General features: G+C 33.6%; 1 protein-coding gene across 1 annotated transcript; it reads right to left on the reverse strand.

Annotated features, from left to right (window-relative positions):
• Positions 1-12369: 12369 nt before the first annotated feature.
• Positions 12370-24638, reverse strand: LOC142630816 (uncharacterized). The gene is made up of 3 exons (XM_075804868.1): positions 24417-24638; positions 21537-21747; positions 12370-17386 (listed from the first exon to the last, which is right to left on the reverse strand). Exons 1-3 carry the CDS (start codon positions 24576-24578, stop codon positions 12633-12635), a joined length of 5127 nt encoding a protein of 1708 aa, XP_075660983.1. The 5' UTR covers positions 24579-24638; the 3' UTR covers positions 12370-12632.
• Positions 24639-27668: the final 3030 nt, after the last annotated feature.

A 27668-nucleotide genomic window follows, 5' to 3' on the forward strand; every position in this document is an offset into this window, starting at 1 on the left:
TAATCTATAATACTCACATGATATTTTAGTACACGCACATATAGGCACTAGCTAATATAGCTAGTTTCCTAATATGTATTGGTTTGATAATAAAGAGCATACACATATAGGCATCAGTTAATATAGCTAGTTTTTAAATATGTCTTGGTCTGATAATAAAGAGCTTCATATCATTCTCAACAATAACTGACTTGGGGTCCATTTGGGATCTGATTATTTTACTGAAATTGAAAACTTTTTACTGAAAGTGTTTTAGATAAAAGTAAAGATTAGCCGAAATAGTATAGTAAGACCCATGAATAGTACCAAAAAGTGCAGTGAAACCCATGAATAATACCAAAAATAAGCTAAATAGTAAAATAAGTTGGCAGAAATGATTTTTGCCAAACGGACACTTAACAATGTAGCTAACTGAAACAGTAACAACTAACCAAATCTCATAGCAACACTAATCTATAATATTCACACGATATTTAGTACATACACATATAGGCACTAGCTAATATAGCTAGTTTCTTAATATGTATTGGTTTGATAATAAAGAGCATACACATATAGGCATTAACTAATATAAATAGTTTTTTTAATATGTCTTGGTCTATAATAAATAACTATCGTTAGGAGCAGACGTCATAGGTTAATTATCATGAGTAGACGACATAAATGATGTTTCTTTAAAAGTCAAACCACTCAATTTTATTTATTTATTTTAAAAAAATACCTATGTGTATGTAGTTTTTTTTTTTTTCCTACAACCAAGATTCAAGTTAGGAATTGGAGATGTCCTTCAATTATTTCTTTACAGATTATCTTTTAATGGAACATTGTCGGCTTTAAGCATCCTAAAATATTTTAGGGTGCTTAAAGCCGACAATGTTCCATAAGGCTAGTAATCAGCAGAGGCAGTGATAAAGGACTAATAGTCCCAGAAGCCCAATTCATGGGCCTCAACCTCGGAAAATTATTGTGTATTCCCGGAGTACCATAAATGCGTACTCCCTCCTCTCACATGAATGGTGGGTCCCACTAATTAAATTCATGATAGGACTCATCATTCATGTGAGAAGAGGGAGTACGCATTTATAGTACTCCGAGAGTACCTAATAATTTTCCCTCAACCTCAAGTGAGTTACGGTTTGAGAAAATGTTCTTAAACCTTCGGAAGAAGTTAGAAATGGCCCCGCCATATCATCTGATTAAACGTGTGTTACAGCCACGACACGCATCTGTTTCATATGGCCTTCAATGACGGCTTCACAGAAGATTCCTAACAATTCACAAGCACTATTAATAATCCCTTTATTTTTATTTCGTATGCGTTTGGTATTGATTTAAAAAATCAGCTTTTTTTATTACTTAGATTATTTTTGTTACTATTTATGAATCTCGCTGTACTATTTTAACTACATTTTAACTTATTTACAGTATTTCAACAAAAAGTTTTTAATTTCAGCTAAATAAGGTGTTCCCAAACAAACAATTCAAATGTCAAATTAATCTCCCATTTAGTAAAAATAAGTTAATTTAGTCATTCCATCCAAATTTATTAGCAAACGTTGCTTGATAATTATTTTTAGTTAAAAATTTAACTGAAAGCATGCATTATTTAAAATAATTTTTTTTAAATGGCTATATTTGCTAACAGATCTAAATGAAATGACCAAATTGATTCATTCTGACAAAGGGAATAAGTTGACAAAAATTAAACCATAAGGATTAGTTTGCAAATCAAAATAGAAGTCAAGGGAGTTTTTATTTTTATTTTAGGATAAATTGCAAAGTATACCTCTGAAGTTTGGGGTTGCTTAGATTTTATATCCTGAAGTTTGGTTCCGTTAGCAAAACTCCATCCTTAGTTAGTTTTGGTTGTTAAGTGACACATCATCATGTTGACGTGTTTTGTTTTTTGCCAACTCATCATCGTGTTGACGTTTGGAGATGACAACTCTTCCATTTTTTTTAGTGAATTGGTGTCATTTGGGGCTGAGTTGGCCAAAAAAAAATGTTAACACAATGATGTGTCACTTAATAGCTAAAACTAACTGAGGGTGGAGTTTCGCTAACCAAACTTCAGGGTATAAAATAAAAAAATTTAAACTTCAAGGTGTAAAACTCAAGCAACCCCAAATTTCAGGGGTGCACTTTGCAATTTACTTTTATTTATCTATTTTATATCTATATCTATAATATTTATAAGATAATTCCCTTCTTTGGACTGGATTTTTATATGATTCAGAAATATCCTTAAACATTACATTTAACAAGTAAAAACTTGAGGACAACCTGGTAAAAATATATTTCTAACTTTACTTCTAATGCATACAAAATAGGACACCCTTTTACTAATTCATATCTTCAAAACAAAGACTAGTGATCTATAACATGATTCGCTTCTTTGGACTCGACTTTCATGTGATTCAAAAATACTCTCTACACCTTAAGATTAAGCTATGACAAACTTGGGGACAAATACGTAAAACAAAAACCCACTAACCCCACTGCACCGCTTTCAATTTTCAAATACACATTCAAATCCATAAAAAACATGTTAAAAAAAATCATTTACCTAACAATTCATTCCAATTCAATATCTATGTTCTATTTAAATTCAAATACTAGGCCCTAGCCTACTAATCCTTTAAATAAAAGTTCTTATCTCTATCCTTATCTCAATTTTTTCTCTATATCAGTATTTAGAAATAGATTTCTACAATCCAACACACCACGTTGATCACCTTTTAATTGAATTCAAATTTCTTAATCCCTCATCTAAACAAAAAGAGGAATTTTATTTTTCCAAAAAAAAAAAAAAAGCTAAAACAGAAACACACAATTAAAAAAGAAAAAGCACCCTAAAAAAAAAACTGCTCTTAATCTCCTAATTTTTAAACTTACCCAAACTTTTATCAACTCTACAAAACTATGTACCGATGTTATTTTTGGGGGAAAAAAATACCACCGAAAATCCATCTACCTTTTTACCCACGTTCAACTTTAAACTCCTCATTATCTAAGGCGCACACACATGGTTGATCACTATTTTTATTTAAATTTAAATTTAAATTTCTTACTCTTCCATCTAATCCCAATATATAAATAAATAAACAAATAGCTATCAGCCACTAGGAGCTTTAAAATCCTTGCTCTATTTGTATATATTTTACTTTCTAGTTTTTACTTTCTTTGGACAAAGACTTTGATTTTCTCAATTTCTTTTTTCAATTTATCACCATCTCTTCATTGAGAAAGGTACATTTCCTTTGATATTGTTTTAATTACTACTTTGTATTTTTTATTGTATTTTCCTTTTCCTTGAACTAATCTCATATTTGATTTAATTTCCTATTATCTATTTTTTTTCATAACTTTTATCTCTCTTTTCTAGGTTCTTCTTACAACTCCATTGATTTCCTCTAATTTTATCTTGTTAAGTTATGGTTTTTCATATAACATTTATGTTGGCTTTATTCTATGAAAAAAAATGTTGTAATTTCATTAATTCATTTCCTTGTATTTTGTGGGATTTAATTGTAATGAGTTTAGTCTTAAATGGTAAAGATTTGATCAAGACAGTTGAAGGTCACATAAAGAGTACATGCCAGAAGCTGAAGAGTCAATAAGTTTTGCGACTCATCTTGTGACTTGGCCAACTCGCGAGATGACCCGCGAAAAACACTTGCAACTGAGATTTTAAGTGTGACTCTTATACCCTTCACCCATTTTATATATACCTCCATTACCTATAAAATTGAAAAGGGATCTATTCAGAAGAAAACCCTAGAAAAGTTTCGACAATACACCTACCTTGTTAGAAAGAATTACACATCCTCAACAGAGAAATCCTTGTAGTCTCTTCTCCTCCTCTCTTCCATTGTTATACATTGAGAGGATATTTGTACCCAAACACAACTCACACCTATTCAAAGGGTAGAGAGTATTTTGGAACTTGGGAAGCATTGGGTATTTACCAAAAGAAGCCGGTGAAGCTTAACGGTGCAATCAGGCGGTATTGCAAGATCTAGGAAGTTAGTGAAGACAAGACTCCGAGAAGTCTGTTTGTAGCTTGAGTTTAGATGGCTCAAGTACGTTGGATAGATTAAGTTTGGAGGGATTTTTTGGTATCGTTGTACTCCAACTTATTCACTAGTGGATCATTTTGACTTAGAGGGTTGCGAAAATATTTTTCGCCTAGTTTTTCGTTTTCTCTTTGATAACACATCTCGGTGTTATCTTGTATTTGCTATTCTTTTACCCACTGCCATTTCCATTTTAGTATTGCACTTATTTGTTCATCCGTGCAATTGTTGAGTGCTTAGATTGATTAATTTGCTAATCATGTATATTCCTCATTAAATGTGTTAAGCATAAAATTAATTAAGCCGCAATTAAAAATTGGTGGTCTAAACAAGCAATAGTGTTTTCACGAGCTTTCATATCTCACTATACATCATCTTTTCTTTGAAAAAAGTATTTTTCTATCACTTTTTAAACTTTCATCATTCCCCTAGAATTTTGGTGAAAAGTTTTGAACTATAAAAAAAAAAAAATTAGAAGAGCTTCTATATAAAGGCTAGTTTTTAATATCCTCTTCTACTTCAATTTATTGAAGCAAGGTGAACTGATGTCTCCAATTTGATAAAAAAATTTATCAACCAAACATCATTCTGCCCCACATTCTCAAAATATTAGATTTGTTTGAGTTTCTGCTACACTTTGGCGTTCCACATTAAAAAAAGAAAAAGAAGGAGAAGAATTATTACTCAAATAAATTAAAACAATATAAGGAAGAAAAGCCCAATCCACCTCCCTCCTTAGAAACAAATACATTAGTGGACAAAAATGAGAGAGATATGGGCCCCTCCACATTACAACCATCAACCCAGTGGGCCACCTTATAGGATCTCACATTCCATTCTCTTTAACTCAAGGTACAAAAAATGAATCGAAAAATCCAGTGCGGATAAATCCCTTTTATTGTCTTTATTTATAGCCCAATGTACCTTTGCAAAATGTACTTTTCATTATCTTTATAGCATTATTATTACTATAATCTCCTTCAAACAAAACATGTTTGATACCAAGATCCGTAATGGAGTGCATAACATCGTTTTCATGAAACTTGAGTGCTCCACGTTATAAGATGTACGTCATTTTTCTCACAAATCCACCTAGTTGCATGGGACCAATATGAAAATATGCCTTTTTTTGTGCGTAAGTATTCGTAAGAATATATGTACATATATTATTGTAGGAACGAGTTTTGGTTCTTAAGCCCAAGGGATGAATGGATTAAGGCTCAAAGAGTCTAATATAATTAATTTGTAGAGAGCGGACTTAAAAGTTAGGCTTCAGGGGATCCAAGAATACATACAATAAATAAAAGATGGCAAGAAAATAAAGAGAACAAGCTCTTAAAAAAAATAAATCCTCCTCAGCAATGTCCTAGGAGAATGATCCTGGCCTATATTTCTTTTAAACTCAGATTTTTTTACAGTTCTTGCCACTACAATGTTTTCTTCTCCCCTCCTTCCCTCTTGTCCCCGGAGGGTTTCTTACATTATATAGCTCCCCCTAGATGATCTGAGTCCTCCATTTGTTGATCATCTAAGCCACTACTTAAGTGTCTGTCCCACTAAATACCTTCTCCAAACCCCTTGTGAGTTACGATAGCCAAGACAGCACTGTTCAGGGGTTTTTTCCACATTAATGCAGACAAGAGGTTTGGTGGGATGCATTAAATGTGGTGACAGTCACCATCCCTTCAGTCATGTCAGTGCTAACCCCTTCCCTGAAACTATTTATCTACAGTATGAGCTCCTCTAGTGACGTGCTTTTGTCGTAACCTTACTGGTCGAGGGTATGACCTCCTCGGCATGATAATGGCACTTCTCGGCCATGGGTATGACACGTGTCGCAATTACCTTATTGGAATTCATGTACCCACAATTATAATATATATATATCTAAAAGTTGAAGTATATTATTTATTGTTGCTACACTCTTATTGAGCCACATCACCAGTCACATTATCCACTTATTTCTTATCTCTTATTTTTTCTTTCTAAAAATTTTCCCCTATTATAAAAAAAAAACTCTTAGTCTACATTTATTATTACACTTCTCTCAACTTTTTCCTTCCATCTTTACTTCTTTATCTCCTCATTACTCTTTACTTTGTCTCTTTATCTTCTCACTACTTTCTACTCTAATGTTACACTTCATTCATCATTTTCTTTTTCTTATATTTTGACTCTTCTTTTTCCCCATTTTATTTTGTATAAATTCGATATTATTTCTCACATTCAATTTATATTTTCCCCACAAAAAACTGTGCGTACTCTCTCTCTCTCTCTCTCTCTCTCTCTCTCTCTCTCTCTCTCTCTCTCTCTCTCTCTCTCTCTCTCTCTCTCTCTCTCTCTCTCTCTCTCTATGGTCTTGTGGATTTTTATTGTTTCTTATAATTTTGATTAAGGTTGATGTTTTTTTTAAATAAAAAATATGTGCTTTGGTATTGTGTTTTTTAATTTCCCATTACAAAATCTTCTTTCTCCCTTTTATAGCTTTGGTTGAATTTTGATTTGGGTTAATACTTAGTTTTTTTGGAATAGGAATTTGAGTTTATATCAAAACATTATCTAAGTGGATATGAATTTGAATATGCCTACCAATTTTTTGAGTAATAAATTATTATAAAATCTGTATTTCATTCTTTTTGTTTTGTTTTAATTTTGGTTAAGATAACATTGTAATTTTGTGATGAATTATTATTATCATTATTATAATAATCTCATTATTCCTTAAGAGATGAAAATTTTGAATAATACATTTGAAACTTATAAAGTTTAGATGTATATCAAATATAACAAAAGTTAGAAAAATATAGTTCATTTAAAAAAAATATTAATCAAACATACAAAATGTAAAGTTGTGATATTACAACTATGTTTTATGTTGGCTGTGTTCCCTGACAAAAAGTGTTGTATTTGCTTTATTTTGTTCATTGTATTTTGTGGGATTCTATTGTATTGGGTTTAATATTAAGTTGGTGAAGACTCAAGCTTAATTGAAGATCAGTGCTTTTCGCGACTAGTCATCCCGTGAAAAGGGCGTGTGAGAAGCACATGACTGGAAGTTAAAGAGTCGTGTCAGGCTGTCAATTTCGCGAGTGTCTCGGTGGTAAGGCCTTCTCGCAAGATACCCGTGAAACTCTCTGCCTGGAGGATTTTTAAGTGTGACTTTCTTACCATTCACCCATACTATATATACCCTCATTATCCACGAAAGTATGAGAGACCATTCAGAGAGAAAAACCCTAAACAGGTTTTCTACAACACACACACACACACACACACCCATCTTTTAGAGAGAGAGCTACCCATTCTTAGTGAGAAATCATTGTAGCCTCTTCTCATTCCCTCTCTCATTGCCATACCTTGAGAGGAGATTTGTACCCAAACACAACCCACACATATTCAGAGTGTAGAGAGTGTTTTGGAGATTGGGAAGTTTTGGGGATTTGCCAAGAGAAGCCGGTGAGGCTTGGCGGATGCAATCGAGCGTATTGCGGGATCCGGAAAGTTAGAGAAGACATGACTCTGAGAAGTCCGTTGGTAGCAGGAGCTTGGAGGGCTCAAGTACATTGGGTAGACTAGGCTTGGAGGGTCTTTTGTTATTCATGTACTCCAACTTTATTCTCTAATGGATCGATTTGCCGCTTGGAGAGCAGTGGAGAGGTTTTTCGCCGAGTTTTTCGGTTTCCTCTTCGATAACACATCGGCGTATTATCTTGTGTTTGCATCTCTATTCCCTTACTTTTGTGCTTTAATTTTATTGTTTGTTGTTCATATTTATGCACTAGAGTAGTATCAGTTGATTGTGCTTCATTTACTCTTGTTTCCCCACTTAGATAAGTTAGAGTAAAATCAACCGAGCCGTAATTTTTAATTTTGGGGTCTAAACAGCTCTTGTGTTTTTAACACAAATCCGAGCTTTTACAAAATATAATAGTATGATACATTTGTACTTTGTAGAGATAAAAAGATAAAAAATACTTGTAGAAATCTTTATTAAAAAAAAAAACTTGAAGTAATTGCTACTTTTTATATATTATACCTCATTATGTAATATTTATATATTCCCACGCATAGCGTGGGTGGGCCTAGGGCTATAAATGAACCAAGCCAATCATGAACAACTCGGGCTCGACTCGATAAAAATTTTGTTCATGTTTATTTGTTTATAAATAAACCAAGTTTGAGCCTTAATTTTAGGCTTGTTTAATAAACAAGCCGAGCCCAAGCAAAAAATATTGTTCACAAACATGCTCATGAGCTATTAGGCTTGATATACAACAATTCAAGCATAGACTCATTTATAAGTTAATACATGTTAGCTAAATATATTCATTACATATATCTTAATAATAACATGACCTACATGAGACCTCTACCTATGTTACCTTAATTTTTTCATTCCCTTTAAACTGATCAAGAACCACTTTAGACTATAGTTACATTTAAAAATAAATAAATAATTAAGTAGGTCACATATGATCCTTCCCTATCAATCATCTAAAGTAAAATTATGAAACATGTTAGTATTTTCTCATTCATAATAGTTACAAACAAGTATTTTTCTAGTCCTTCACCATCTAACGTGAATGAAAAAATTGTATTTCGAATAATTGCTAAAATTGTAGACAAGAAATAATAAATGAATGAATTTAATTATGTAAATTATTAATTTGAATAATAGCTAATCATAAGTAAGACTAAATGCGTGATAAAATGAGTATACTATTTTTTTTTTCTTAATTTTAGAGATTTAGGCATTTAATAATGTAATATTTTTAGATCTCAAACTCAAAAACTTGATCTGAGCACAAGTTTGAGCTTGATATTAAGCTTGAGTTTAGCTTGACTAATTAATCAAGCTAAGCTAAGCCAAGTTTAAGATTTTTGGCTTTCCCACGAGCTCAAGCTCAAATACTATTTTTAGGTTTGTCACAAACTCAAGCCAAGCTTGAGCTTTTGATTTTTCCTGACGAGCTAAGCTTGAACATGCACTACTCGACAAAGCTCAGCTCGTTTACAACCTACATGAGCCTGTAGCTAGTTCTATAATAATAATGGAGGAGTGAGGATTTGAATTTGGACATCCTTGTTTTGAACATCAAGAGGTACCAGACTACCGGTTAAACTATAAAGCAGTTGGTTATTTTCTAGGATATTAGGCGCCACAAAAAGTATACATTTATACACAGTTGTTTTGTCTTCCTTAAAAAGAGGGGAAAAAAATATCCAATGCACATAATTTTTTTTTTCTATAGCTATTTATAATAATGTTGCTAATTTTACAACTCAAACTCTTTTCTCCCTAGACCTCAAGCACTTTGCTTTGCACACAATTTTAAAACATTCAAATTTTAATGGTTTTTGGATTGTGATCAAGCAGTGTATTCTCTGTTATCCTCCATGTCTGCTATGGATATCCAGTCATGACACGGAGCTATGTTGTCAAGGTCCAATAACAAGTTTATCGAGGTCTGCTGTATTCCTCTCTCATTGGCCATGGCCGTTTACTTCATTTTTCAGGTTGTGGGCCAAGTAGTAATTTTTTTTTCCTTCAAAAAGAAAAAAAAAATGTTGAAACCTTCTTAATTTAGTATATTCCAAGAAGGATAGCCTGTGATACAAAATGAGCCATAAGAGTCGGATGGTACAAAAAAGGGTACATCCTGTCACATTACCTAAAAATTTTAAATGATTGCGATATTAAATACATGTTTAAATTTGTAATATTTATTCCTAACCACGAAATAATTTTGTTTGTAATGAAGAGGGTTTTGGTTAAGTTCAAAGTAAATAAGATCTGTTGCTTGCAAATGGTTGGAATATAGATGTCTAAGGACCAATGGCTATAGTAGCTCCTCCAGAGAATAAATTTGTAATATCTAATCCAAACCATGAAATAATTACATTTGTAATAAAGAGGGTTTTGGTTAAGTTCAAAGTAAATAAGATCCTTCACTTTGCAAATGGTTGGAATATAGATGTCTAAGTACCAATGGCAATAGTAGCTCTTCCAGATTTTCAGCATCTAGATGTATAATAGCACTCATTAATTTCCCCATGGGAATAAAATGAGGTTCCTAACCAATTTTATTTTTAAAGATAAAGATATCCTAATACAGGTGTTGGCAGTTTCTATCATACAAGGGTTATGAATTAGCATATATTGACTCCTTCCACCAGTAAAGCAAGATCATTTTCTCCACAGGTATTGCCATGAAAGCAAAGAATTCTAAATTTGGAAGTCAAGGAGATAGTCCTTGTCCTTCAAAGCTGAGTTGCAAATACTCATCCTTTTCCTATATTAGTCCTCTCAACACCTGTAGAAAAAACAGAATGAACAACGAACCAATATTTTCAATGTTGCTATTTATAGCAAATCCCATCTTTGAACCATGCTTTCAAATTCTCAAACTCTTAACATCATCATTTTTCTATCAAAACTTCTTCATACCCAACCCTTAGTTTTTACAAACCCCCTTGTCTTTTCCTACATTTTGTTCTGATAAGCAATGGGGATAGGGGGTTCAAAGCTCAATCCAGAAAAGGAGGCAGTACCAACCAAACTCCGTCCTATCATTCGCCGCTTTTTTGAGCAGATGAGACGACGTAGACATGCTGACATGTCCAAGAAAGAACTACTTAAAGAAGAGGTGGTAGACGATGAAAATTCCCAGGCTCAATCTCTACAAGACAAGGAGAGAAAGAGCACAAACTCTTCATTGAATGAGACTGTGCCAATAACAAAGGAAACACCCAAGACTTGTTTTCTACCTGAAGAGGAGAGCAAGAGCAACACCTCTTCATTGAATGAGACTGTACCAATTTCAAAGGAAACCCCGGTAGAGGAAAAGAAATTGGAAGTGTCACCCGTGCCGGAGTCTGAGTTTGAACCTGACACAAGTAAGAAGCCTAAGGAGCATAAAGATGAGAAATATGCAAAAAAGGGTGGAAAGGATTGTAAAGACGGAAAAGAAGAAAACGAAGAGGACAAGGTGGTTGAGAAGACTGTGGTTATAGAGGATAAGGTTGTGGTGGTGGAACAAACAATGGCAGGTGAGGAAGAGGAAGAAGATGAGGAGGATGAGAATGATAAGGTTAGATACGTATCCCCTGGATCACCAAGTTTTAGGGTATATTGTGTCCCATATGAAGAAAATAACGAGGAGGAGGGTAAGTATTCTTGAATCTTTGAGTCGACACTCATGTTTTGTCTATGAAATTTGGGAAGGCAATACAAACGGGTGTTATAATGTGTGCAGGTAAGGAGGACAGCTTGTACACAAAACGTCTCAGTGGTGAGAGTGCTGAGAGTGCAGAGAGCGTTGTATCAGTGACTTCTGATGAGGTATGTATTATGAGCTCTCTCTCTCTCTCTCTCTCTCTCTCTCTCTCTCTCTCACGCACACTGATTACAAAAATAGTAATGATAAGGATTTTTGTAACCACATTTTCTTGCAATGGTGTACTTTAGGCCCAGGAGACAAAGACAAAGAAGAAAACACATAGAGGAACGCGATTCACAAAAGCCATCCGAAGGAGTGGACCTGTAAAGAATTTGTTGAATGTGAAATCATGCTACTACCCGAGTTGCTCTGGAAATGAAAGAGCTCGTCTTCTTGCAGAAAAAGCTTGATTACACTCTAGGGAAGAATGAAGACAGCTTTTTAATTTGTTTCTGCTTTTTTCTAACTTTATAGGATTTTCAGGATTTCCTCTGTAGTTCTTGGTCATGAATCAAGTTCTTTAGATCAGAAGATAGGATTGTATATGTAATCAAAGATTGAGTCACTCTATCAACAGTCAGTGATAGGATGTAACCTGATTATATTTATTCTCCATGAATTTAAGTGCTACATTAATTTTAGTACTAGCACATTTGCCAGCAATTCCCCTACATCTTCCATACGTAAGATTTCTCCATCCAACAAGTTTCATGAAGAAAATTGAATATAACAAATACTGGAGTTCAAATTTAACATGAAAAGAAAGCTTAAATGCAAAATCAAGATGGTGTATTGTTGATTGGGCTGAGGACAAGGTTTGAAGTAGTCAAAATTGAGCCAAAAAGAAAAAAGAATGACACAAAATTATCTAAACATATCTTTCATATTTTCCAATCTTATATTAGTTAATTCCTCGATCTAAATAGCAACAAACATCACATGCAGGATTCGGATGACTAACATTAGAGCATAATCTTCAAACATATTATTAAAAAATAACAATCGCACATAAGAAAGAAAAGAGATGCAGAACAACATTATTTCTAGACTATCAGAACCAGCAATGTAGCAAGTAGCAACTAATCCATCGTAAAATATATATAAATGCCAATAACAAAAATATTACAATAGTTTCACCCCAAAATAGAAATACAAACAAAGGAAAACCTAGGACAAAACAATATAAGGTTAACACTATATGACTGACCAATATAATCAGAAAAGCAGCCGCTAATTCATTCTTTTTGACATTTACGCCAAAAACACAGTTAGAAACACACAAGAAATATATGAAAGAAACACTTACAAATATTAACAATTCATGGTATATATCTAACTAGTCAGAAGGGAAGACAGATGCAAGGAACTCCTCGTCCTCCAAGAAAATTTGCAAATTCTTGAACTTCATTAAAAACCTTACTGCTTCCTCATTAAATTCCACCATGAAGGCCAGCTTGATCAGTTCAGAGAGTGCACCAATATGATCACTGTTTTCCCATAACACACCCTCAGATATTGCTTCAGAAAAATATGTAGCATATTCCATTTGATTCTTATATCCACTAGACCTGTCCAACTTCTGTGTGAAAAACTTTGAAGACTCTCTATCCCAGCATATCATCCGGCTTGCTCTCGCATTCATGATCTCCCCTGAAGAAAGTGATAAACTGTAGTTTATAGTTATCGGTTCAACTATCTCAAGGAAAGTAATATTCAGAAGCCCTCGGATAATTTCATGCCTCCTTTCTGCTTCCATTTTCATCACAGGATTTGCAAGAAAACCAAGGATGAGCATAATCAGATCTTTTGTAATCAAATTCTCCTTTGGATTCACCTGATTGAGTTGAGCAACATCCACTGTGTTTGATTCTTTCTTCTCTACAGACTCGGATATAGTGCGAACACCTATCTTCCTGTAAATGTCAAACAACTTCATCTGAGGTAAAGAAGGCTTGCTTGGTCGAGGGTACCAGACAAATAGAGATTGAGCAGAAAACTGTTTGAAAAGATCTTGCAGCTGAAGATCATCAGCTATAAAAACATCATGCTTGTTGAACAGCAAAACTTCATCTGAGCCAGAAGCAACTGGCAATTTCACCAGCTTCTCAGTGAGAGTTTTCTCAGTCTTTTCACCCCAGTGCTTCAAAATATAACCCCAGAACTTAAGACAGTCATCATGTGACAATCGACGTCCTGAACTTTCCCAAACCTCCCAAAGCTTACAGTAATCAGCAACTGAAGGATTGCATTTAACACGGAAAGCATGTGAGAAGAAGTTAAGTAACTTTTGCGCATAATATTTGTCAAGAACTTTCAGCTGCGAACTGAAGAGACCATCCTTATCATGCAGAACACATTCACAGGGGCTGACCCACTCTCCATTCTGACTTCCATACGGGATCCATATCCCTTTTGCAACTTCACTGTCTGGATCCCAATTAAATAGACTCAAGTAATTATATATTCGAACTATGGTAGGCAACTGAACATGGAGCTCAAGGTGGCTGGCAATCAATGAGCATCCTTCTTTAACATCAAGGATGACTCCTATTGTCTTGAGCTCTTCTTTGTACAGTGTAATATTAGAACCATAAAAATTTTCATCAATAAAAGGTCCATCTGTCCGCCTCAAATAAGAGCCCCACCTAGGATCGAATAATAAGCAATTTTCTGGAGGCCTATAACCTTTAGTGGTCTTCAACCATTTCCGAGAAATTTGTTTTAGGAAAGGATCTGGAAAGGAGTAATTCACTCGTTCATTTAAAATCCGTATGCATTGCAGCAATGAAAACACATTTTCATTAGTTATGTGGGAAGGAAATATGGGAAAGTGAAGACCAGCTGCTACAAACTTCGCACCATCTTTGAATTCAACAATAACCCCCATGTTCTTCAGCTCTTCCTTGTATTTATGAATGTCCTTGCCATAATAGCTGTCACTATCATCTAAGAAAGGGAGGTCAACAGTAATTGGTAAAATTGACTGCCAATCTGGCCCAAACAGAATGCAATCTCTCGGAGATCTCTTATCACCACACCTAGTTTGCAACCACTTAAGGCCACGTATGTTTATGATAAGATCTAGAGGAAACACATATGCATTATCTTTTAGCTGTCTACGACATGAAAGAAAAGAGAGAACACGTTCTTTAGTCATGGAAGATGCCTCCCGCTTGAATTTGTCAGCAAATTCTTTTACCGCCACCTCAAAATCCACCTTCACTCCAGTTTGCTTCAACTCGTTTCTGTAAGAGAAGATACTGCATCCATAAAAATCATGATCAATCAATGCAAAACCTTCAAAAACCTGTAGAATGCAAACCCATTGAGGGTCAAACAAGAAACATTCTCCCGGAGGCTTGTACCCAAGATTCGTCTTGAAGCATTTCACACCTCTCAATGCCTGAACAAGTTTGTTAGATGATCCTAGACTTCGCATACATTCAAGTATCAAAAGAACAGCCTCAGGTTTCAGAGATGAGCTTGAAGGTAATTTGAAGTTGTCTACAACGAGCTGATAACGATCATTGAAACCAATTACCACACCAAGCAACTTGAGTTCCTCTCTAAAAGAAAGGATTTCCTCTCCAAAGTAATTTTGATCGATGAAGGGGATGCTACTGATTTGTGATGCAGTTTTCCATTCCTCATCAAACAAAACAGATTCAACTGGAGACCTGACACCACACCATGTCTTTAGCCATCTCTTATCCTTGATACTGTTGATGAACTCATCCTGAGGAAGAAACTTTTTCCTCAAAAATCTGATGAAATTTAGTACAGACAGCACTTGGTCTCTACTTAAAGTGGAGTATTCTGTGAAAGACATAAGATGCTTTGCAATAAATTCACATGCTTCTCCATACTCAGACATGACTCCAATTTTCTTCAGCTCCTCCTTATACTCATTTATTTCATCACCATAAAAACTTAGATCAAGCAACGGAATATCAACAAGCACGGATCCGTTCTGCAAAATGTTTCCCAACAAAGAGGAAAGCATGAATGACTCCAAAGGTGGCCGGTAACCATGACAGCCACTAGTAGTAATTTTCAGCCAGCTACCTTCCTTTATGCATTTCAAGAACTTCTTGGGAATGTCAATTTCTTTACGTTTCATCTTTCTAATCCAGCCCAACAGCAAGAATGCATTTTTCTTGGTGAGTGGTGATGATACTGTAGGAATTGCAGCATTAGGAGGAGATATATCAGGGATATCAGAAGCTACAACATGAGTTTTAAGGAACTCCAAGAGTCTTTCTCCGGAAGCATATTCACCAGCAAAATAGCCTGGTTGCAAGTATTCTTCGGCTAACTCAACGTAGCCTTCATTTTTCCATGGATTTGAACCAATCAATCCCACCCATTTGCTTCCCTTGGCAGGGACAAGAACCCCTTTTCTTTGACTCTTTAGATTTCCATAGTTATCCACAAGTGGCACAGAATGACATAAAACACCAACCTCCCCTTGGGAAAGAAAAGACTTTCGAAGGGAGTGGTACAAAAAGTGAACAAAGGCAATAGCACGCTTCTGGCAACTACTGAGATAATTATTTAGGTGAATTGCATATTCATAGACGCTCATACCACCAACCTTCACATGATCTTGTAGCCACTTCAAGACTGTATCCCTCTTAGAGAAGACCCGAATAGCTTCTTGTGTGCTTTTCGGCCAAAAAAAGTAATTGGCTGGACATTTGAATTCCTTGTTCCAGTCAATCAGCCATGAGATATGATTAGAATGACGGGATAAGGACACCACTCTGTTACGAGTCAACTGCTTGGATTCATTTATGCTGCACAAAGACACATCGCCATAAAGATCCACATATTTTATTAGTGGAATGTCCTTGATTTTGGTTAATTCAAATTTGAACCTCCAGTTATCAGAAATAAACAGTAAAAGCTCCAAGTACACGTCCTCTGACACTCCTTTAACAAGTTTAGAACTTTGGATGCACTCTGCGTACCATTCGTTGTTGACTAGTTCCACACCCAAGAAATTCAATATGTTATCATATTCTGTTCTATCAAATGAGGAGCTCAAAATGTGCTTTCCATGTGATGAAAGATGAACCAAGCTCACCTTTTGCTCCCTTGCCTTTTCCAGAATGGTCCAAAAAGCAGGCATAAGCCTACCAACTTCACGAGGTTGATGAAAGGACTTCTGCTCCGTGTATGACTCACTTGGAAGAATATTTTTTTCGAGAAGCTTTGATTTGATGGACTCCCTGACAACATTCAACTCTTGATAAGAAGAGCTGTTGATGGGAATGAACCTGAACATGGGAGCCAAGCTAGACACTGGCGCATTCACAGAATTTATAACTAGCGAATCAAAAGCATCGATAAAAGCAGAGGGCACGCAGTCAAGAATCCCCTGGTTCCACTTACTGTCCAAGAGAATTGTTTCCCTTGATGAGGCAAGAAGAAAATCTGCCTGAATTATGAAGGGAAAGTTAGTAACCATCTCTGTGGGAAGAAATGCATAGATCCCAGGTGAGCTCATTCCCCTGTGGAGGCGCTCATCAAAAGGAAAAGCCAATGTGATCACCAACTCTTCAACTTCCATTCTCCTTTCCACTTTGTTTTCTTGCCTAACAGGAAACTTTTGCTTCCACATAAAGTACCTGCATTCTCCCTCATACTCCTTATCCTTTTCATCAGCAGAGAGATGGACTGTGTAGGACACAGCATCAATGTTCTTCCTTTCCACCAATTCAGTCTCACTTGTAATTGCTATTGCACTTACTGTATTCAGCCTAGGATCCTTGTTATGTTCCCTAATTGAAAGTTGCCTAATCTTTGATAGGAACAATAGAACTTCAGGATGAACATTTGAGAGCTGCTCCTTCACAGGTTTGACCTTATCGAACTTCAGAGGTAAGACTATTGTTGTTGTTGGAAGAGTAGTCCCAGAACCATATATTTTTTTGATGTCAGAAAGAGTTGGACTCTCCTCAACCCATTCAGGAACTATGTACCCGAGATTGCAATGTGGGCAAGGATCTTCATTGAATCGTATTTGATATCCATTGCTGAATATGCATGGCTGAGAACTAACCAGAAAGACGCTCTTAAATCCAATTCCTGCATATTAACAGTAGAATAAACTAATTAGAGCAATAAGAGAACAACTAAATTATCCTGTCCAGCAATTATCACTTTCTTTCACTATAATTGAGTATATAACACATAATACTCTACATTGACATCTTAAGATTAGAATAGAAGTCAGTTCACAAGCTTTAAGAGAGAGAGAGAGAGAGAGAGAGAGCTCTTAGGGGCTGTCAATTCCATTGGTTATTGTAATTTATTTTTAAAAAAGGTATCAACTTTTAACGGCATTTTTTCATTGTAGTTTCTACAAGAATATCACAGGTTTTATAAGTACAGCAAGCTTTTGGAACACATATCTTATATTTAAGCGATTAAGTGAGGATTTTTTAAGCAAAAGAATAAAGGGGAAACATTATTTTGATCCAAACATTTTGGTAGCGGTCAATTTTGTCCATCTTATTTTCAATTTGCAATTAATTTGGTCCCTACCGTTAACTCACTTATGAAAAATGCCTACGTGGCAAACGGATTACATTGTTGGCATGTCTAATATTAAAATATTAAATAAAATGCTGATATGTCTGAATTTTAGTGGCCACCTCAGCCCTTATTCATAAAAAAAAGCCACGTCAGCTTTTTAAATATAACTATTTATTTTTTAATTTATATTTCTTACAATTTCTTAAGTAAATAAAAAATAAATAAAAAATAAAAACACTGAAGAGAGCCCTCCGTCTCTCTCAGTCTCCTCATTCTTTAATCTCCATCTCTCCATCTCTCAATTTCTTTACGTCTTATATGTCAAAAGTTGAAACCAAAAAGCCCACTTGTCTCCTAAAGAAATAGAGCACAATTAATTCCTTCCTTCGTTGTTATCTTATCTCCCTCTTCTTAAGCCACTCTCTCAAACAAAATTAGAATAAAAAATCCCACCATCAACTAACACTTTCATCAACTAGAGGCCCCAAACCAACAATTGAAACCCATCCCTAATCTATTGGGTATAAGCCCATCCCAAAAGCACCGCTTGGTGTTTGGAGTTTAGAAACAGTCTAGTGCCACGACGCCGTATGACGAATCTATTGGGTACTACAACAAAAGATTTTTTGGATTTGGTTGTGGGTTTGGTTTGGGTTGATTTATGGGTTTGATTTGGATGTGTATTTGAGTGAGCCTCTATTTGTTTGCTGAGAAAACAAGAGAAAAACTAAACGAAATGTCTGATTGATGAGATGTCAACGGTTGTTGCTTCAAACGCTGAAGCTCCTCCATGAAGTTGCTGAAGATGGGTTTGTAGTTTATAATCTGTGAGAACGTTTAGATTTGGTTAAACTCCCTAACTACAGATTCTGGGTTTGGGGAAGAAGAACAATGAATGGTGTTAAGCCAAAAAATAATTGGTAGAGTAAATGATGAGGTAAAAATTTTGTTTGGTTAGTAACTGCAAATTCTGGGTTCTGGGGAAGAACAATGAAGAACATTGTGTAAAAGTAAAATGAAATTATCTTTCATTAACGAAATTGTAAGAAAAATAAAAGATAAAACAAAGAAACGAAAAAATTGGTGAAAAAATTATTAAAAAAAAGCTGATGGGGCTTTTTTTGCCAGGTAAGCGCCAAGTGGTCACTAAAATTAAGACAGATCAGCATTTTATTTAATATTTTAATACGAGAAATATTATGTCTATAATATTTTTACAACAAATTACAGGTGGTTAGTTGTTATTGGTTCAAATTTGAATTTAACACTAAGATTACTTTTTCAAACCTGGTTTTAAGGATCTTGATTTAATTATAACAAATTTTGGCTCTAATCATTTGACTTTGTCTTTATGTCCTTGACTAACAACTTGTTTGTCTCAATGTAAAACATTTCTCAAAAAATATTTTCCTCATTTTTGAGGATTTGGGACGACTGAGGATCCATCTGGTATGTGTGTTTAAACAACAGTTTTCAGTTTTTTTAGAAATACGTGTGGGTGAAAAAATGTGTGAAAATACGTGTAAAGTTGTTTAAAAGCTGAAAACATGTATTTAAATTTGCATACCAAACGGAACTTAAAAAATTGGGTCAAACTAAAATCATATTTTGTTAATAAGGAAAAACACATTCTTAGGGTCTGAAAATGTTTTAGGCTTAAAAGAACGAAAAGCTCTAAAATGACAAAAGTATTCCGAAACCTATAAAATGACAAAATTTCCCTTAGAACCTCCAAAATGCTATTGAAACATTCAAAATGACCATAACATCCTTTAAACCTTTAAAATAATGCAAATATTCACTGAAAACCTCTAATATAACTTAGATATCCTAGAATCATCTAGAATGACAAAAATACCCATAAACTCCAAAAATGGCTAGAGTAACCTCAAAAAATTTAAATTTCCCTTGAATCTACAAAATGACAAAAATAACCTGAAAACCTATAAAATGATAAAAATACACTCTTGAAAACCTCTAAAATAATAGAAGAAACCTTAAAACTTCCAAAAGACCAAATTACCCTCAAAACTGACATAATAACCAAAAAACCCCTAAACTTACAAAATACCTTTAAAACACACTATGACTAAAACCCTCTCACTTTTTTTCTTTTTTATAATTAGATGGTTACAATGGGAGAGAGGGGATTTGATCCGTCTCCATTGGAAACATCAGGAGGTGCCAATTGAGCTACAATGCTCTTGGTGATTAAAATACCCCCCTAAAACCACCAAAATGATACAAAGAAAAAAAATCTCTAAAACATTGAAGTTACAAAAATATCTCATGAATCCTCAAAATAACCATGATAGGCCTCAAAATTTTGGGAATCGCCTCAAAATTTTAAAAGTCGTACAAAAACAAATTTAAAGTCAATTTGGAGGTTTCAAATGTTTTTAATTATGATTTGAATGTGTAAGCTTAGATAATAGTTGAGCTTATTAGTGTAATTTTCAATAATTTTATTTTGTTCATGCTTATTTTTAAGTTTGATTTTAGTTGTTTTGATTAATATTTTAAAAGTTGTGATTTAAAGTTGTTAATATCTATATAAAAATATAGAAAAGAGTTTTAAAAAACACAACCAAATACCGGAAAACAAACAATTGTCTTGGAAAATTTTTGGCTAAATTACAAATTACACACTTTAAATTTGCCTAAAATTTATCTCAATCCTCTAACTTCACTTTATTCAATACCCTAACTTTCAATTTTGTTCAATTCAGTCCTCCAGTTAATCTCTGTCAACTTTGTTTGTTTTTTTATTAAAAAAAAAAACTTTTTTTAATACAAAATTGCATTCTTTTTTTGGGGGGGGGGGGAAGGGATTGGGGGGTCCTTAATAGCTAAACTCTAACAAGACTAACGGAAAGACTAAATTGAACGAAGCTATTTTTACACGAGAAAGTGTCAATTGAACTAAAGCTTATTGGTGACTAAGAATATACATTGGCTTAGATACCAAAGACTAATACACATTATCTCTATCAAAATAAATTGTTGAATATTAACATTCCTACATACCTTGATTTGTTTGTTCATGTTTTCTATAAGCTATATTTTGACTTTGCAAAATTTCATCACGCAAGAAGATTTATTTATAGATTATTAGATTTTATGCTTTCAACTCTCTTTCCAAGGCAACAATATTTCATTCCTGATTCAAGCAACTATTGTAACCCATATTTCATATGACTCTTAAGTTAGCATTTATCATAAGAGAATAATATGCGAAAGTTGCTCTTTTGTGGAGAAATTATTAAGTCCACAGGGAGGACTGCCCCTCTAACCTTCCAATCAATAAAATATTGTTATTTATGCAATTGTGACATCAATTGGTACTTTTTTATTTTCTATTTATTGTGCTGATTAAGAAGATCACTCACACATTTCCATAGGTGGCATCGTCTCATTGGTTGGGAGGACCACTTTAGTGGTTCTCCTAGATGACCTAATAATTTCTTCTTATTGTGGATCAAGAATTTTGATGTTTGACTTAAACAAATAAATCAAAACTGTCATGCTTATCCTGACTTCTTTCCAAGTTAACCCAATTAATATTATTAATAGTCTTATTGACAAAATAGCATTTTGAATAAACCATATATAACAACTTTTAGTGTTACTAGTTCTCATAACAATACTTAGACTAGAGTGGCCAGTATAAGCTGTAATTCTAGGAAACTAGGTAAAGTACCTTTCTCTCCGATATAACCACGTTTCCTGTTGCCTTTCTTGGTGGACCGACCAACACTACAAATAGAATCAATGTTTTTTGATGAGAAACCTTTCTCATTGTTGAAAATCAGCAATGTTGCTGGAGCCCCTGTGTTTGTAATGTCCTCAGAAGTGATTACAAACTCAAGGGATGGATCCACTCCCTTCAAGTAATTATTATCTTCAGCATTCTGACCAAAAACAATTCAACATTATACATAAGTCAATAAAAGTCAACCCTATTCTTTTGCTCTATAAATACATCTAACACTAAGTTTATATACGAAACTTTTATCACAGAAACTATGTTTAGAAGTTTGGAGAGAGAGAGAGAGAGAGAGAGAGAGAGAGAGAGAGAGAGAGAGAGAGAGAGAGAGAGAGAGAGAGAGAGAGAGAGAGAAGGCCAAGAGAATGTTGCATTTTTTCCCATTTAATTAAAAATTAAGTAAAAAAGTACTCCACTTTGTTTGGATGTTAATTTGGAAAGAGAGAAAACAATAATATCATATAAATTAACAATTATAACTATCTTTTGCTAATTTTAAGAGTTCTTCTATGGCCCCAACAAAATTTCACATGCCAAAGTGTCTGTCTAGCGTAAGTCAGAATAAAATAATATAAAATAAGATTACATCCAAACCCACCACAACTCAAATCAAGGTTATTGTGAAAATTTTGTGAGCATAGACTTTCTCTAATTTTGAAGTAAAGATTAATTAAACCTTCTCTATTCCCTTCCTTTTATTTCTCTTTCCCTCCTGAGTAAATTTATCATGTATCCAATACATGTATCCACCATTTCACATGGAGTACACAGGCACAAAGGCATAGTTTGACTTGGGGACAATTCTATAAAATTACACTTTAATGCCCTCTTTAACAATATCATTAGTTCTTTTAAGAGTAATGCTATAACTATAAACTTTTTTACAATTTATTGATATAACAAATTCTTATTGATTTGCATTTGGATCCACTACTTAAATTAATTTTTTACTTATATTAATTTTTTACTTACCAATAATCACTCACCATATCAGCAATTTGTAAAAGATTTATAACTCTGACATTTTCCTCCTTTTAAAGAGTATAAAAAAACTATAAATTTAAAATCTTAAAAAAAATATAAAAGCCAAAAAAAGAAAAAAAGAAACATGAACAGTGAGAGTAGCAGATCCATAAAAATGCAAATGCAAAAAAGAAAAATGCAAAAAAAGAAAAAAATATAAAACCCAGTCCTTTAAAAAAAAATTAAAGGAAATATTTTTGTCTTTATCTAACAGCAGATCCATAAAAAAAAGAAAAAAAAAAGAAAAAAAAGAAAAAAGAAAACCAAACAAACAAACATCGTAGCACGCCCCATCGAATACATGTAATACATCCTATGTCCCTTCCATCTAAACACAGTTCTAAGATAAAATATGTGAATAACATTCAACAAAGTGGTGTCCCCTAGTGGGCCCATGAAAAAATAATAATTTGTCATTTGAGTGAGCTTGACATCCCACATTTTCTAGTAATTTATTTTTTAAAAGAGGAGACATAAGAGTGTTTGGATTGATAAAAACTGAAAACTCAAAAAAACATGAGCCTCACTTAAAATGAAGTTATTTGGATTGATTTTTTAGTTGATTTTTTTTAATTTATGAAAATTGAAAACAAAATTTAGATGTTTCCAAATTTTGAGTAAAGTGTTTCAATGGATCCCACTACTTTATGCACAAATTTGAGTTTTAGAAATGAGATATGCATCCAAAATATGAAACCAAACAAATATTTTCTGAAGTGAGTGAAAAAGTAGAGTTAAAGATATGAGTTATGACTCATGAGAATTGAGTTTGAGTGAAACCAAATATCCTAAGTTACTGTACTTATGTTTTGTCCAAAATATAAAAATTAATAAAAGAGAACTAATTTTGTTACTTCTTCAGTAAAAAAAGTAAGAAAAAAAAAATAATAATCAGGGTCTATTTGGATACCGTTTATTTTATTGAAAACTAAAATATTGTAGTAAAATAATTTTTAAATGTGTACATAGTGCCGTGAGACCAGTTTTTAATGAAAAAAAGTTGAAAAAAAATATTTTTGAATCTCGTAAACAGTGCACAGGACCTATTAGGTGACACATTTCAGTGCAAAATTTGGACGTTCAAAGAGGTAGTGGGTTCCGTGCATAATGCATAGGACCCACTGGCAGGTCTTTGTCCCATGTTCACGTGCTTCTCAGTGTATGTTTGGATGGGGCTGAAACGCCCAGCGTCTATGTTTCAGCCTCAAAATTTTTTTTTGCTGGACGCGCTACTCTCACTGTTCATGACCATGAACAGTGATTTTTTTAGAAGTGAACAGTATTTTTTATACATTAAAAAATTATTTTGCTATAATATTTTTCAATTTTCAGCTTTATTTAAACAAATTCTCAATTAAACAAAAAGAGAAAAAATGCAAATGCAGCGCATGAGAAACGCAACCCAAATACTACCTCAGAAGCTAAAATCTTCCGGACACGTACGTCTATGAAAAAATGGTAAAATATAAAAAAGTGGTGGAAAGTATTAACAAACATTTAGGTTTATTTTTTTGGTAAAAACAAACATTTAGGTTAAATCTTGTTATAAACTTAATGGTGCATGCACACAGTACTCTTTTAAAAATAGTATTTTTGAAAACATAATTGCGTGCCTTAGCGAGTGTATGATAACCATTACTCAACCATTTGAGCATTTAATTTGAAGAACAATGACATGGGCATTCTGACATTCACAAACATATTCATCATTGAGAGCCAATAACAAAAATAAAAACACAAACACACAAGCATACACTATTAAGAAAGAATGAATGAAGTTGAGAAAGTAACCTGAATGAGTTCCATGAGAAAATGTGCATCCTTGGCATAAAGCTCAGCAGAGAGGTTCTTGACAGCCTGGTGAAGATCCTCTATTAATGGGTTCTGTTCCCCTCCAATGGAGAACTTTGTTCTGCGTATCTCTTCAATGTGTTCTCTCGCTGCAGCCTCCATATCTGTACCTAAAAACTACACATACACAAAAAAACTGAAAAACCAGAGATTTCTGCTTTTGCGTCCTCAGAGAGAGAGAAGTGTGAGAGAGTATGAAATGCACACACGTGTATATATATAAGAGGAAAATGATAGGCTCCTCGAAAATGGCACAATTTTGTGCTACAACTTATCACGTGACGAGTTGTAATTAGTAAAGATGTATCTCCACTTAATCCACAAACACTCTTTCACTAATCACAACTCAACACATGACAAATTGTGGCATAAAATTGTGTCATATTTTGTAATACTAATACAACCCTTTATGTAACTCTATATGGGTGACGAAGCTAGCTTAGCTTACTTCTCGAGGAAGTAGAACAAAGTTGATGAGAGAGAAAAGTAGAGGGTCGTAGGACTGTACGGAAAGTGCAGCTTTTCGCACTGATTCGACCGCTTGGGTCAAATTGTTTTAAAGAGCTTTGGTTTCTTTTTCATTTTTCCAAAGGGAACTCTGACTAGAGAGTCTGGAATCATAGTGGATGACCAAGACTTTTGGACTTCAATCGGTCTTCTTTTCATTTTTTTTCCTATTATATTGTCATTTATGATTAGAAAAAAAGTATAGAACTTGAACTATTTTACAATTTCTTTATCACAACTGTGATTAGCGTGAGTAGTAAAAAAAAAAAAGAAGGTTAATGTATAAGTGGTAAGTAATTATTTCCTCTCTATTATGTCAGAATTGTGACAAAAAAAAAAAATTATGAAACTATTTGGGATCTTAAAATTATGATTGATTATCAGTCTTTAAGTTTTTTTAAGCTTCCTAACTACGTAGGAGTTGTGGGTTTGACTCGATTTAAGTCACATTAGTTTTTATTTATTTATTTATTTTTATTTTTATGATAATTTATATAATACAATTTATTTTCCTTCTTTTTTTACTTTCTTCCGTACTATTTTTTTTTTCCTTCTCTTTTTCCACTGTCCATTTCTCTTCTCCAACCTCACAGCCCTCCTCACTAGCTACGAGAGTTTAGGGGGAGAGAGTTGATTGGTTCTTCACTGTTAAGGATATCTATGCAGAATCATATTCCAAGACCAACTCTGCTACAGATTTGGATAACAAGTCTTCTATTCAAACTGCTTCTTCTACTCAAAGATAGAACACCTAATAAGGATAAGTTATCCATCCTAAAGAATTTTTGATGTATTCTAATTCCTTGATATCATCCTTCTCTTATACAGATTATTACAAAAGCCTCAAACAATTGCCAAGAGAATAATGTTTTATTCAAACAAATCTGTTTTCACATTCACAAGTTGAAATAGAGATATAGAGTCCGTTTGGATAGAACTTATTGCTGAAAACTGAAAACTGAAAACTGAAAATACTGTACAAAAATAATTTTTTAATGTGTAAAAATTACTGTTCATCCCTAAAATCACTGTTCATTGGCCTAAAATCACTGTTCATGGCCAATGAACAGTGACACATGCGCGTGGAAAAAAAAAAAAAAAAAAAAAAAACTGCCCAGACGTGGACGCAGCCTCCTATCCAAACGCATTCATAGTTGACAATGTGTTGGCTCAAGAATTGGTGAGTTATTCACTTATTATCATAGAAATTTTACTCAACCAAGGTAAACAATTGAAGTGGACTGAGGCCCAATTTCCTATAGTTTAGTGTTGTCCATTGATATCAAATTGTCAATAGTCTTGGGCTTTGGCGGAGTATAACCCACCAACAACCAATAACAATAACAAAGACTTAAAGGTCTGTTTGGTTGGAGAGATGAAAAAATAGGTAGATAATAGAGATTTTAATTTCTCTCATTTGTACTTGTTGGAAGTGGAAAAGTTGATAGATTGAAAAAATGAGTTTGTATAATATGTCCAATTAAAAAAAAAAAAAAAAGAGTGGGCAAACAACAACAAAAATAAATATAAAAACTAAAGGGAATCACCTAAATTTATTAAAAAATAAAAATCAAGCAATAAGAAAAGAAGAAAGGAAAAAAAAAAAAAAAAAGAAGAAGAAGAAGAAAACCAAAACAAAAGAAAGCCACGGCCCAGGAAAGACAGAAAAAAAGAAAACCAACAGGTATAAAAAAAAATAAATAAATAAAAGAAGAAAACCAAAACAAAAGAAAACCACGGTCCAGGAAAGAGAAAAAAATGGCAACCAATAAGTCAAAAAAAGAAAAAGAAAAAGGTAACCAACACGTCGTAAAAGGAGGAAGCAGTGCTGCAGTAGTTTAGTTATTAATGGCAACTATTCATCTTTGCTCTATTTTCTCCCTACTAAGCGCAACTATTCAGTTCTCCTTTATTTTCTCCTTAAATTAGGGGAGATAATTTTGGTGGGTTAGGCCGTTAGAGGAGAAAACATCTAAGCCCTAACAATTATCTATCCTCCTCTTCTTTCCAACCACACCCATAAAATCAATTTTCGCTCTTCTATTTTTTATTTTCCTTATTTTACTCCCAGCAAAACAAACGCTATTATATAAAAATAAATAATAAATAAAAAAAAGAAGATGAAAAACAAACGCTTAGTCTTAAAATTTAGGGCGGCGAAAGATTCTTGTCAAATTAGATTGAGTTGGTCACATGAATTACTTTTCCCCATTTTGTGGTATCTAAAGTCATGCTTTCTATTACTAACTTATAATTAATTCACATGTCTTTTTTTTTAAAAAAATTTTATTACTTCTACTAATTTTATTTATTTTTTTGTTTCTAACTTTTTTTGTTTTCTCAACTTGCATTGACTTAATTACTTTGTGTATTCCCAGTTATCCACGTTAACATTCTCATTTTCACTACACATTTTATGGATAGAACATAGCTAGTCGTTTAGGTGTGCTCAAGTTGGGTTGAGCCGGTAAAGGGCATTATTTTTAACCAAATTGACAATGACGAATTTGGAAAATTCTAATTCGATGCCGACCAATATATAAATTCGGTGGGTTGGATGAAAATTTAAATAGTTTCAACTAAGTAAGTTGGCCAAGTTGGCAAATTCAATTGAATAAATTAAATTGGATATTGTTTGCTCCATCAAATTAAAAAAAAAAATTACAATTTTTATAAAAAATAATT

The sequence above is a fragment of the Castanea sativa genome, chromosome 4 (assembly GCF_040712315.1).
Source record: "Castanea sativa cultivar Marrone di Chiusa Pesio chromosome 4, ASM4071231v1".
NCBI classification, from domain to species: domain Eukaryota; kingdom Viridiplantae; phylum Streptophyta; class Magnoliopsida; order Fagales; family Fagaceae; genus Castanea; species Castanea sativa.